Source organism: Lissotriton helveticus, chromosome 3_1, assembly GCF_964261635.1.
Source record: "Lissotriton helveticus chromosome 3_1, aLisHel1.1, whole genome shotgun sequence".
NCBI classification, from domain to species: Eukaryota; Metazoa; Chordata; class Amphibia; order Caudata; family Salamandridae; genus Lissotriton; species Lissotriton helveticus.
Window position 1 is genome coordinate 937,187,320 of NC_136061.1, and position 14,479 is coordinate 937,201,798.

At 39.4% G+C, this 14,479-nt stretch overlaps 1 protein-coding gene across 1 annotated transcript in view; it reads right to left on the bottom strand.

Moving 5' to 3' along the window:
- Positions 1-14,479, bottom strand: part of PSMD13 (proteasome 26S subunit, non-ATPase 13) — an 85,808-nt gene that overhangs the window by 24,962 nt on the left and 46,367 nt on the right. Inside the window, exons 10-11 of the mRNA XM_078681281.1 lie at positions 7,519-7,581; positions 6,984-7,064 (exon numbers count right to left, since the gene is read on the bottom strand). Of these exons, the coding sequence (XP_078537407.1) occupies positions 6,984-7,064; positions 7,519-7,581 (144 nt within the window). The remainder of the gene's footprint in view (positions 1-6,983; positions 7,065-7,518; positions 7,582-14,479) is intronic.

The window sequence follows — 14,479 nt, forward strand, 5'->3', positions numbered from 1 at the left end:
GGAGTACAGGACCCAAGCCTTCCCTGTTTTCACTGTGAAGAGAGGAAAGCACTGTTAAAATCTATCCTCAATGAAAACAGAGTGAGAACATGTCACCAAGCAATTACAACTTGCCTTTCTGGGAATTCGGCCCATACAACAACTCAATTTGTAAAGTTCATCCTCATATTAGAAACCAAGATAAATTAGGAGTGCCCTTCAGATATAAAGGGTAGTCTGTAATGACCAGTAATCTGTTTTCACTTATTTTATTTTTCCAACGGTGCTGTGTGACCGGAGCATGGTGAGATTGTTAATTGCAATTCCTTAAAAATCAATGTTGAAGATGTTATGATAGCTCAGGAATGGAAACTTCATATCATTGTATTACATTATAGTACCCTGTAATAACTTTCACGATTAACTATTTGTTCTACGTGGTGTATTTTGACTTGTCAAAGAGTAATAGGTGGTGCACAGCGATTTTTAAGAGTTCGGAGTTAGGTTTACAAAATGTTGTGGGTGCACTGGTGGGTGGTGTCTCCGTTCGAAACACTGGTAGAAACTAACGAAGTTGTGTATGCATAAGGATATGCGAATACATCCCCACTTATGGCACACCGAGTGGAAAAAATTCCTTTCAATGATAGTTCATCCAGGCTGTAATATTTATTAGAACAACATGTATCTTTATAAGGTAGTCGATATTTTATTCATATCAATCCAAATGTTGTAAAATATTTCCAAAATGAGGAACATTCAAGGTAGAAAACTCCAATACATTTCGGGCGGTGCCCTTTCTCAAGGAGTACTGTGAAGAAGACAAAAATCTATGAGGGTGAGGAAGTGAAAAACATCGTGATGAACTAAATTTTTAAAGTGCCGATCAATCAGTGAGTCAATGTGCATTTCATAAAGGCTAAGGGCATGTGAAGAATGGTGCCGAACAGTGATCTAAGGACAAGATGTGCACTTAGCGGTATATATGAATAGCGGGCTCAAAAACGTGGAAGGTGAAAAAACTATGCTGAGGGTGAAAAGATTACTATGAAAGGGTGAAAACTTACTAGAAAATCAATGTAACGCAGCGCGTTACTAACAAGTTCAGCAACAGGTCGGGTCCGCTGACGGAAGGTAATCCGGGTGTCGGTGAAATAAGTTAAGCATGCAAGATAAAAAAAGGACTAGGTAGAAAGCGGACTAACAATGAAGACGGACAAAGGTGAAAACGAACAAAAGTAAACAAGGTGGAAATTGTAGCGCCATCTTGGAGTGTGGAAACAGTACTGTGGGATGGGAATAAAGTGAAATTGAGTGGAACACAGGCAGTAAAGAGACAATGTCGAGGGATATAGTAGGTTACAGATAACAACTATATTCAAAACGATCATTGAGGCCAAAAGGCTTCTGAGTCTGTAAACGGAACATCCATTCAAGTTCTCTTTTCAAAAGAAGTTTGTTGTTGTCAGTTCCTTCTTTTTTGTTGATAACTTCAAGAATGGTAAATTGTAGTTGTGCGATGGTGTGGCGAGCTTCCAGAAAATGTGTAGCAATGTTAGATTTCTCATTTTTGAGTCGAATGTTGGACTTGTGTTCGTTCAAGCGAATCTTAATTTTCCTTTCTGTTTTGCCCACATACAGTTTGCCGCAGGGGCATTTTAGGGCGTAAATTAAATTGGAAGAGTCACATGTCGCATTGACTTGCAATTTGATGGAGTTGCCTTTCATTGGGTGGCGGATGGTATTGCCTTTTATGACACAGTTACAGTGACTGCAGTTGAGACAGGGCTGGGTACCTTTGTAGTTTTTGACTATGCTGGTGGGTTTGGATAGTATTTCTTTAATGTTCTTACTCCTTGTGTGAGCAAACAAAGGTAAAGGTTTAAACATGTCACCAAAATCTGGTTCAACTTGAAGAATTGGCCAATGTTTGAGTATGATTTTTTTATAGATGTTACTGACAGTAGAAAATTTAGATACCAGAACAATTCGTTGTTGTTCTTTGATGGGTTGCTTAGTGAGAGCCTCCTGTCGAGTTATTTGTGCCACTCGGGTTATTGCCTCAGATAGAACTTGTGTGGGGTATCCTCTGTCAAGGAATCGGTTATGCATTTCATGCATGCGAATTTTCATGGTCTCTTCATCTGACACTATGCGTTTGACGCGTAGTAATTGGGAGAAAGGCAGGTGTTTTTTTAATGACTCTTGATGGTAGCTGTGATAATGTAATGTGTTATTGCGGTCGGTACTTTTTCTGTGAAGATCCGTAATGATGCCAGTTGAAGTGATTTTAATGTTTACATCCAAGAATGTAATTTCGGTGTCGCTGATCTGCCATGTTAACTTAATTCGTTCATCCTTAGAATTAAGGTGTTGGAGAGATCGTTCAAGAGATTCTTTGGAGTCCGTCCAGACGAAAAATAAATCGTCAATGTATCTGACGTAAAGTTTTATTTTTTCGTGAAAGTCAATGTCACCATAAATATGTGTTCTCTCAAAATTTTCCATGTATATGTTGGCGTATGTGGGGGCAGCACAATTTCCCATCGCCATTCCAGAAAGCTGTAGGAACCATTCACTGTTGACTTGGAAGTAGCTGTGATACAACGTGTATACCATTAATTCCATCAAAAAAGATTGCATAGGAGTATCAATGTCGCTATGTAATAAAGCTTGCTCTATGGCTTCAATGCCGCCCTGGTGGGGGATGGATGTGTATAAAGAGCTAACATCTGCTGTACAGAGTATGTATTGGTTATTATCATCGACTTGGATGTTGGCCAGTTTGAGTAAAAACTCAGTGGTATCCTTGATGTAACTCGCTGCCTTGGTAACAATGGGTTGCAAATATCGATCTATCAGTTTGCCTGGAGACTCATGTATCGAACCTTTGGTGGACACTATCGGCCGAAAAGGGGGATTCTTGAGATCCTTGTGTATTTTAGGACTCATGTGAATGGTAGGGCTCCTGGGATGTTCAAGCAAAAGAAAGTTTTTGGTACGTTCTTCAATGATATTATTTTGAAAGGCTCGCATGACAATGTCTTTGAGAGTGTTTTGAAATTCTCTTGTCGGATTGCTTTCAAGTTGCATATACAGAGAGGTGTCTCGTATGTGTTCTTGAAGACGTAGTGTATATAAGGAAGTGTCCAGGATAACCAGGGCTCCTCCCTTATCCGCTTTGATGCATCTTATGTCTGCATTGTTAGCTAAGGATTTGAGGGTATCACGATCCTTGGTGGTAAGATTCTGATTTTTGGTCTGCCTGTAGAAGTTGATTTTGGCAACATCATTGTGGACTAATTTTTCAAATAAGTCGATGGATTTATGGCTACTTGGAGCTTGGTTTGTACTTAAAGGTCGAAGGCCTTTGAGCTGATCAGGTTTGTCCCCTTGGGTTGGTGGCAAAATGTTTTCGAAAAAATTGCGCAATCTAAGTTTTCTAACAAATTTAAAGGTGCTAACTTCGAGTTCCAGTTGGTTGGTGTGTGCTGTTGGAACAAAAGATGTCCCTCTTTCAAGTAGATTCATTTGATGTGGAGTGATGGTAGTACTGGAGATGTTAATCACTAAATGTTCTTTTTTGGTTTGGGATCGTTCGTGGTTACTTTGCTCCGGGTAGTTGGAGCGGTTGATTCTTTTTCTTTTATTTTTGCTCCTCCTGAGTCTTCGATGTTGTCCGTATCTGACTCTAAAAAATGAACCGCAGAAGTTTGAATGTGTGAGGTAGTAGAAGTGCTTGCTTGTTCTTGAGTAGATCTCGAAGTTGTGTTTTTACGAGGTGGACGAGTTGAGGTGTCACTCCCGGAAGATGATGTATCAGTTTGCATGTTAGTAGGTCTATTACGTCGTCGCTGGGCATAGATGTCCGCCCAGGAGTAGACTTCATCTAGCTTATAGTCAAGCGTATCCCTGCGGAATTTTCTAATTTTTCTCTCGTTTATTTCTTTCTGATGTTTGTCGAGAGTGATTTTTAAGTCTTCCAATGTGTTGGTTAGTTCTTCTGGGGTCAACATTTCTTTGAGTTCTTTATCAATGTCTGAGATTTCGTGTTCAAGTTCTTTTAGAATGCCTGAGAGTTCTTCGACGATTAGGAGGATAAGGTCCAAACTACATTTGTTTAATATTCCATCCCATTTGTCTTTGAATGTCTTTGAATTTTTGCACAGCGAAGGTTTCAAGGCGATCCTTAAACCGCGAGGGATTCTGAGTGCCCGATGGTATTTAAGTAATGTGCTCGCGTGGAGCTTCTGATTAATATGTCTCTTGGAAAGGTATAATAATTGTCTAATACATTGCTCTTTATTGCGAGTGGTGGAGGCTGGGGTGATGTCTTCCTCGATTAAGGCGTAGATGCGTTGACGTTCCTCATCGTCATACGCTAAGGTGTGTGCTCGAGCTTCAGTGCTTCGGCTGATTTCTTCATATTGCATAATTGTGCGAAGGAACTGACAACAACAAACTTCTTTTGAAAAGAGAACTTGAATGGATGTTCCGTTTACAGACTCAGAAGCCTTTTGGCCTCAATGATCGTTTTGAATATAGTTGTTATCTGTAACCTACTATATCCCTCGACATTGTCTCTTTACTGCCTGTGTTCCACTCAATTTCACTTTATTCCCATCCCACAGTACTGTTTCCACACTCCAAGATGGCGCTACAATTTCCACCTTGTTTACTTTTGTTCGTTTTCACCTTTGTCCGTCTTCACTGTTAGTCCGCTTTCTACCTAGTCCTTTTTTTATCTTGCATGCTTAACTTATTTCACCGACACCCGGATTACCTTCCGTCAGCGGACCCGACCTGTTCCTGAACTTGTTAGTAACGCGCTGCGTTACATTGATTTTCTAGTAAGTTTTCACCCTTTCATAGTAATCTTTTCACCCTCAGCATAGTTTTTTCACCTTCCACGTTTTTGAGCCCGCTATTCATATATACCGCTAAGTGCACATCTTGTCCTTAGATCACTGTTCGGCACCATTCTTCACATGCCCTTAGCCTTTATGAAATGCACATTGACTCACTGATTGATCGGCACTTTAAAAATTTAGTTCATCACGATGTTTTTCACTTCCTCACCCTCATAGATTTTTGTCTTCTTCACAGTACTCCTTGAGAAAGGGCACCGCCCGAAATGCATTGGAGTTTTCTACCTTGAATGTTCCTCATTTTGGAAATATTTTACAACATTTAGATTGATATGAATAAAATATTGACTACCTTATAAAGATACATGTTCTAATAAATATTACAGCCTGGATGAACTATCATTGAAAGGAATTTTTTCCACCCGGTGTGCCATAAGTGGGGATGTATTCGCATATCCTTATGCATACACAACTTAGTTAGTATTTTGACTTGTGACACAATTTTAATTCCATTTCAATTTTACACAATAATATAGAAAGACGATTCAAGTAAAAACGGTACTTATTGAAGGAAATGCACAATGGCACTTTAACACAGGAAATTTATAAAGTAATGATAGTTTTATGGCAGATTTTTACTAGTACATAAATAAGCGTTGTCTTAATAAAGAAATAAATTTGATATGTAAATTGTAGAATGAAATGCCATTCTAGTAATGGACTGTTGTGACACCAATGATTTGGCATGTTATGTTATCCCCAAATTACCATAACACTAGTAATACACTGTCCTGCATTTGATGAATGAAGAAAATACAATTGCTCGATGTATTTATAATTCTATTCTTTTAACCAATTCAATGTATTTTATATATTCTTTGATTGTAATGATTTTTATTAATTGACAATAACGATTTCTTATTAACTTCAAATATATAGTAAGAGGAAAACAGTGCAACAATTCAATGTCCTCATTGTTAAGGATGTCAACAGTGTTTCAATCCCATACTATTTCAGACCGATTGAAGCGATGCTAGAACACAAAATTTACCAAGGCAGAAAATGAATAAGTGGCAGAGAAAACAATATCACCGTAAAGTTTGAGGCGGATGTCAAGAAAACACGTTTTCCAGAACAGATAAAGCAGGGTCTCATGAATGATCGGTTCACCGTGTACATTCACAAGGATCAGGATCTGCTTTACAGACCAGGTATTACTTCTCAGAATAAAATCACCTAACCTCGAGCAATTATCACCTTGGTTGCAGTTCTTAAGGCTATAAAGTCATGGGTAAGGAGATATCACACAAAAATGTTAATGCTAGATGCATTTCAGGAACCAGACAGTTGCGTTGCCAGATTTTTCAAAATTAGGTTGAAAGCCGACACTGAATGCTCAAAAATATATTTTGAGAAAACCAACTTCAGGTCAAGTGCTGAAATAGTAAAACTTTGTGATAAGGTGATAAAAAAAAAAAAAGACTTTAATACGAAGAGTATTTTTTGTAATTGATTTGGTTTATTATTGTGTTAATAGGGTAACCTTTTAATGAATGTCTTTAACTGCACTGACAGTGAAGTAACACAGTATAGCCTATAAATCCTCCAGTGTTAGCATTTTAGTTTTGTGTGTGACGTTCTTGAACACAAGTGAAATGATCAATAAGCTTATCTTTCAGAGGGCTCTCTAAAGTTTGTGGGTTCCAGAAGGTTATTTTTCCAGAAAATCCATCATACCTGCCCACTGACACAGGAGGGGACAGGTATAAGAAGTTCTGGATTACTGCCAAGATATTACAAACAGCAAACAAGAATAAGGTAATTGAAGGACAAGTGCCACCAGTAGGAATCTCCAGCAATGACGGGGAAGCGCATTATAAACGGACAGGGATTAAGTCACCAAAAGCAAGAAATATCAGGGTTAATGATGGAAACAACCTGCAGGAAGCCATTCACATCAAGAGAAGGCAGAATTAGCAACCAAGGTTTACCTTCACAACCGGTTTCGAGACCGGCAAACAGGTTAATGAGACACAAATATTGTCTGGAACCCCAATTTCTACTAGATGTCAGGATTATTGGAGTCCATACTAAAGGAACATTACCATTCCCTATCACCAAAAGATAAAAACTTACATCATTAACTGCCACTTGTGAACTCTTGGCAATTTCCTCAAAGGTCAGCTGACGGTAGTTTGCGGGCCGAGTAAACGTCATCTACAGAACGGCAAGACATGGAGAATCAAGTCAAATTACGTCCCCCCCACCTTAAACACAATTAATATCAAATGAAAGAATGTGGTCAGAAAATACTAAACTAAATGAGGCACAGGCAGCACATGACAGGCAATCCACACACAACTGCACCAGGGACTAAACTTCTATCGTTAAGGGCTCATCTCTTGCAGTAAACTCATGTAAATCAAAGGTTCTCCGTTTGTGAGATTCTGATTATACTCCTGATATCATTCATAGACTCTTGATTGCTTGCTCTCCTTTTATCTTTCCCACCCCTCACAGGTAATGAATCCTTTCTCATCATGACATAGGCTTTTGTGCCCCACACCTAATGGTTCCAGCTTACAACCTTCTCAGTCCAGCCTCTTAACATTATTTTCCATTCATTCACTTTAGCTAAACAATTCTGATCGACCCCCCACATGAGGCTCACCTCCATTAAACACAGAAGCTGAATCTTCTTCAGAAGTAGACTTTCGTTTGCGGCAAGGTCCGGCTGTAATATAAAATATAAAATACTCCGTAAATAAAGGATGCAAGTTAAATTTAGAAAGATTAACTTGGGTCTAAAACTAGCGAACTGTAATTGATGGTGACTGATTACACGTGGACGGGGATGCACTTCAGGCTCTGGCAGTAAAAACAGGTGAAAGCAGGTCATGTACCAAAACCACAGAGTCAGACCGAGGCAAAGCAATGGCCAATAGCGGTCTTGCTGGTAACAGTGCACACCAGGGAGCTCAGCAAGGGTGTAGGAGAAGCAGCACATAAGAGAAAATGTGTGGAAGCCAGTCCAAAACACAAGCACTGTCTCAGCACAACAGTGACGTGCATCCCATTCAGATCATCAAGGATACATTACACTTTACACACCATATTGAGTCCCAAATGCTAAGTTCTCCAGCCCCCTTGAGAAATAACCAATGGACATTTGATCTCAAGCGTCATGATCTCAGGATGTGCCTTATCCTGTACCACTGCTGTACTAGTTGGACATCATCAGCTGCAACTTACTAATAAGATTTGTAGGGACCTTTATCAGGCTTTTTGTCACATTGCACCTCGCCATACTTACCGTATGAGCAATCCTCATGAGGATGACAACATCGCCCATGACTCATTAAAACCTTCCCTATTGCGGACCTCTATTTTGCTCTTCTTCACTGTCCTCCGGACACTTGACATGGGATTGAGTCAGGCTAGTAGCTGCTCTAAACGGGGAAATTGCATCCTAGGCATCTCAAGCTCTGAAGACAATGACAGTTTGAACTTTCAAATCCCATGTCAAACAGCATACTGATGATTTCTCATTGTACACTAAAACTGCGTTCATTGCAAGAAGAACTAGAGGCCCAACAGCTTCAGGTGTCCAGATCTTTCAAAAATCAAATCCAGATCACAAACAGAATCGAGGTGATGCTGGGATGGTGAAAAGTGCCCTTCAACATGTCAAATGGATTGCACTTCCAGTCCCATCAAGCTCACTTTGTAATAACAACCGACGCATGATTAAATGATTGGGGATCTCAATAAAAAGATCTAGACAGCAAAGTTCATTAAACAAAGAAGGAAATGCAGCTTAACATAAACATCCTGAAGCTCAAGGCTGTCAGAAGAGGCCAAAGAGAGCCTGTTCGTTAAATGTGATTATCTTTCCACTTCTGATATTCAGTAGAAAACAGACCGTTATCTTTAAATAACTCTCACCCGCCAGGGTTTACTCTTTGTGGTATGCTTCATCATTGGGTTCTTTCAATTCTGCTGCGAAGCGGGGAGTGCTACGACCGATGGGTTATGTGGGAGCACTTTGATCATATACTATAAAGGATGGAGAGACAAATAGGAGTTGGTGGGGGGTGTTTTTAGTAGATAATTTAACAAGCATTTGCAATGCAATAGGTCTCGCATTAGGAAAGTTTGAGCTATTGTTATTGTAAATGACACATTTTTTATTTATGTGTTGGTTTTGAAAATAGCAAAATGAATAGCTTTGTCATTTACAAAGCAATAGTTTTAACTTTCGCAAATGTGACACCTATGGCATTTGTTATGCAATATGTGTTGTATTTACGTGACTTAGACGTATTGATATTACAAATCACAATGGCTTTTATTTTTTTAATAATTAATACTTAAATAAAAGTTGTCATTTATAATGGAAATAGCTTAAATTTTTGTAAGCACCTTTTGTGAAGATTATGTTGATAGATAGATAGGGCAAGTGTCATCATGGTTAAGGTCATGTGACATCACTTACTGAGATGTTTCGGGGTCAAAGGTCACACCATGTCACTTCTTGCGATAAAATTAAGTTCGAAGGGTGTTTCGATGTCATTTCCACTACCCTGGCATTGTAGTGTAATTCCTATATTCCCAATAGGCTCTGCGCATTGGAATAATATATTCAGCAGGGTAGACGTAGGACTGAGGTCGACTAGGTCTTTACTGACTATATTAGGCTTAAGTTTTGCCAGCTAGCTCAGAGGTCACTAGAAACGTTCTCGAATAAACGAGGAGGAGTTTAACCTCCCTGGATAGACAAGAAGGGATTAGCTTCTGACAACCATATAACATGACAACTTTGCTCCCTCAGAATAAGAGTGTATCACTAGAGTCGTGTGAAAACAATAGACAGCTATTTCACTCAGTCAAGTGTGCATACTTAGTTTCACCAGAGAGCAGAGAAAAGAGAGACGGGCGTTTTCAATAAAAGATGTTATTTATTGAGCAGTCTTCTTTCTCATACAAGAGAAATGAATTGCCACAATTGCAATACTCATAGTAAAGTAAAGTGCGTACAGTAAAAGGAGGATTAAGAAATAATACTGTAAAAGCATTGATATGGTTTCTTAGCCATAAGATACTTTAAAATAGATAAAATGTATACATACTTATATACATTGACTAACGTACTCAACTGGTGCTTCTAAATACGCCTACCCCGGTGTACCTGACCTAAGCCTAATACGTGGGAAGGAGTAAGTAAGTAGCAGTTTAAGTTAAGTTTGTTTTTGCCAAGAATCTGACTCAAGAATTCTCTTCAAGGGTTTAGTCAGCTCCGTACCTGGGTATTAGAAAGCAGGAGGTCTTGTATCTCTCTCTCAGGACTCGATATCCCAGTAACCCGCGAAGGTATCTGGAAACACTGGAGCTGGATTTCTCGGCAGGAAAAAAGACAGCGTCTCTCTCAGTGCGTCAAAAGGGAGGGGCAGCGTCCGTGGGCTCTCGCATCAGCTGGGCTCTCGGGCAAGTAGATAGCTGCTCTGCTCCAAAACCACCACCGTGTGTTTGCTTAAGGCAACGTTGGTATATTTATACCTGAAAGGGGCCGGGTTTGACGTAAGGTTGGACATAAGACGTCAATAAAGAGGTCACTAAGAACTGGCCGTTCTTACAGTGCTTTACAGGAGTTCTAGGATGAAATCAAAACAAAAGCAAGGGGGATTTCCCAGGTTGCTGGAGGTTTGGTTTGTTTAGAGAACTCGTTGTGCTTTCTAGGAGTCTGGGGAAGTAGCCTTGCTTAATGTGACAGCATGTGCTACGACTGAATATGGATATGATTACTATGCCGTTATTGGGATATTATTGATTATAACCGAACAAGGGCATAAAATAGTAATATCGATTTAGGCTCCTGGATAAAAACAATACCCACTCCACGATCTAATGTCCATCATTACTAAAACTAAGCAATAGTAAACATTTAAAGGTGCATGTGTATTCCAACCCACAATACATTTTTTTTTTTTTGCATGTGAAATGGTGTATGCGAAATACACGAAAATGATATTGGTACTGTACGCTTTTCAAGCAGTGAAATCATTCAGATAAAACGATGCATATATATGATTAGCTGAACGATTTGCGAAATTTACTAATGAAATGGCTCTTAATACAGAAAAGAAGGTCGAGACCATTCCATCACATATAAATACAGTCGCTGTAAATGTGCTAGAGGCTGAGGTAATATATTGTCTCTAGAGTTCCTAAAAATAGAAGCTCTGTTCTCTAAAAATAGTTCTACTTTAAGCAGAGTACAAGTGCCAGAAAAAGGTAAATATTTTGGAAGTGGAAAAAAAATAATTTCGCTTCAGGGGAAAAAATAGTTCCAAATATTTTCAGTAGCTTTTGTTTATCAAAGCTGAAGGCCGAATTCAGAGTTCAGGGAACGCTGTGTGCTTGTTTGCTTAAAAAGTTATTCTTTTTGTTCAGGGGAGAACATCATTTCAGACAGACTCGCAAAAAAGTTGTCTACGGCTTCAGGTGAAAGTTCGATCAAGTTCGAAAACGCCGCAACTGAGCAGTCTCGAGCATGATTGCTATCGTCGATGTCAGGATCAGCAATGCTCACAGAAGGTCGTACCTGGGTGATGTTGCTCTCATCTCGTACTTCACTACCCCCTAATCGTAGTGGAGAAGTCTCAACGAATGCCGTCATCAGAATGGGTAGCCGCTGGGGACAACACGATGCATGAGCCGTTATAGGACTTAGCAAAGTATCTATATCCAATGGTACTGCTGATGGTAGTGTAAGACAGACGTCCAACACGCATTCTTCTCCGCATAGCATACATCGAAGCACAGGTAAGATGCAATTCTGCCAGATGGGTCTGAATGAAAGAAACCAGGTCATATTCAGATCTCTTAGCCGGGCTAATCCAAGGACTTTAGTTCTGCGGTCCCGATAGCGTATAGCCAGGATCGTTTCTTCCATTGTTGCTGGAGTCTTGTCTGCGATTTGGCTTGCCATATCGAAGTAGAAGTATCAAAAATAAAATGCCTGCTACGAGTCCCAACAGAAGTGGTAGGCCGCCAAAGACAGAATGGACAAAATTAGGAAAAATGCCCAGAACTGTTTCGAAGGGTGTTAACAGTCCCGAAAAAATTGTCTTAAATATATGTGGGATACCACTGGTATCAGACATATTTAGGATTTGGCTTAGCATTTCTGCGAAATGCACGGGGCAATTTGTTGATAAAAGGGTATTTATCCCTGCCGTTGTCCTTGCAACTTGCAGATCATACGTTTCTTTTGATGACGTCAAGGGCACCGTTGTCTGTAAAAGGACAGACTTTATTCTACTTAAAGTATCAATTCGAATAGAAGAGATATTCAAAGAAGGCCAAATTGTTGCCTCCGTATCTGTAGTGCTGTTTGGATACAATACTCGCATACAGCAAGTGACCATGGAACTCACGCTCACGAGATAGGCTTTTCCTGGCACCATGCCACAACAGCTGTGGTCCACTATTAGAATGTAACTCCCGTTAGAAAGTCGTCTAAAGAATGGCTCTATTTGTGTTGCAGGTGTGCCGTGCTGGTGACATGAAAGGTTATTTGAAGTCCCCTCACAGGCCCCATGCAGGTCAATACCTTGACACAGAAGTATACCGCTTAGTGATTGTTTGCAATTTTTTCCACTAAGAAATACATTCTGTTTCTTTTCACTATAACATGTGTGTGTGTGTGTAAGGCAATTTCCATGATGACGTAATGTAACCTTTACCCAACCTTTCATACTGGCCCGCTGGTATATACTCTTGACAGTATTTAAATTGGAAAGTTGTTATCGGAATTGTGATTATTCCATGTATTATCCATTCAATGACAGGTCTTTCTGACATTGTCAATGGTAATCTCTCAAGTTTTTCAATGCTCAGAATCGTATAGTCTGCTCCCTTTTGTGCCAAACTGATTTGTGTATCAGTAAAGTTAAAGATAGAGAATAATGACGTTGTGTTGATTAAACGCCAGGGCACATAGCCTGAACGCAGATTTTGCAACGTCCAGCCAAGCTGTACAATAGAACGTAATTGGGACTGACCGTGTTGTAACATTAGTAAGTCCAGCTCTATGATATCAATAGCAGAGGATACAATACTGTCCAGTGAATATATTCTGGAGGACAGAGTCATTAACTCATTGTCCACAACAGAAAATGATTTTTCCAAATTAATACGATCAACTTCTCGTATTTTTTCTGCTGTTTTAATTTGCATCACTTTCCAAGCTTCGTTGTAAGTAGCGTATATACCGGCCGCTATGAAACATTTTTCACGCTGTTTGCGTGGTCCTATTATGAAATCACGCAAGTCAGCACCGTCTTTAAGTAAAGTCAAGTGTTGCTTAATTTCAGCCAGTGTGGACGGTTTGTTTAAGTCTTTAATTTTGGCTAGGCCAAGACAAGTTGTCTGTTGAATTGTGTCATTCAAGAATATAATTTGTTCATGCAGGCTCTAAATAATGCTTCTAAACCTTGGGCCTGCCATTCTTTTGTACCCCAGATGGTTTTTGTTTCAATGTTATATTTCCAAAAATCAAAACCAAATGTAGTCAATTTTTCAAAAAAAATAATTTCCGAATAGATCAATTTAGTGTTTGTCAGCATTGTTTTCATCCCGGTCTTATTTATCAGTTTGAAATAAAAAGTTTCTGCTTCACTTGTGTTAAACCCTGAGAAGTAGGGGAATTTCTCGTAAAATGTCTTCGAACTACCTTTTGGTGGAGTTGCACAATGTTCCCATTGATTATAACTAAAAACATTTCTAGGTTGAGCAGATTTATGCAAATAATGGTGTGCAAAGTGATTGTAGCAGTACATTTCTTCATAATTAGATGAACCCTGTAAGAAATCATGTTCTGTAAATTTTGCTGACATAACTAAATCTGACATCATATCATTAATACTTTCAAAGTCCCAATCATCAGAGAATGTACTTGGTTTTACAAAGTCACTTAATGAAACCTTGAACTGGTGTGGATATTTCAAGAGCTCGACCGGGCCATAGATTTCGTAATCTGTTTTGTCCCATGCTACCCCACCGGGTATTGGATTGGCTGTGACATTCACTGATGATAGTTCTCTTTTCTCATTGTGAGATGACTTGTGAGGCTTTAGGACCAAGTTGATGTTCTGACTTGCTGTGTCCATTGTACTGTATTTTCCTTCAATGAATTTTCCCAAACAAAGAACCATGATGAGCCAAAGCAGGAGGAAAAGTACACCTAACACAATCCAAAATTCAATCCATGGAGAAATCAGATAGGTTTCTTTGAGTTGATGAAAGAGTTCAGTCACTTTGTCTTTAAAAGTTTTTGTTGTTGGCGTTTCTTCAGGTTCGCTTGGATCCTCAGAAAAGTCATCGAAATTGATGAAGTAGCCTGATGCAGTTCTGTCAATTGTTGGAATCGCTTCCGGAATTTTATTTGCTTTTGGAATTTTCTTTGTTTCATTAGCATAATCTGAGGCTACATCGTTGTAGACTGGTGTTTCTTGACGAACTGTTGCAATTTGGGTTTCAAGAGGCACAAGTTCCATGGCATTGTTGCATAGTCCTTTTTTATTCACTGCAGGTTTATCAAGTGTGATTAGTCTCTCAGTTTGAACCTCTTG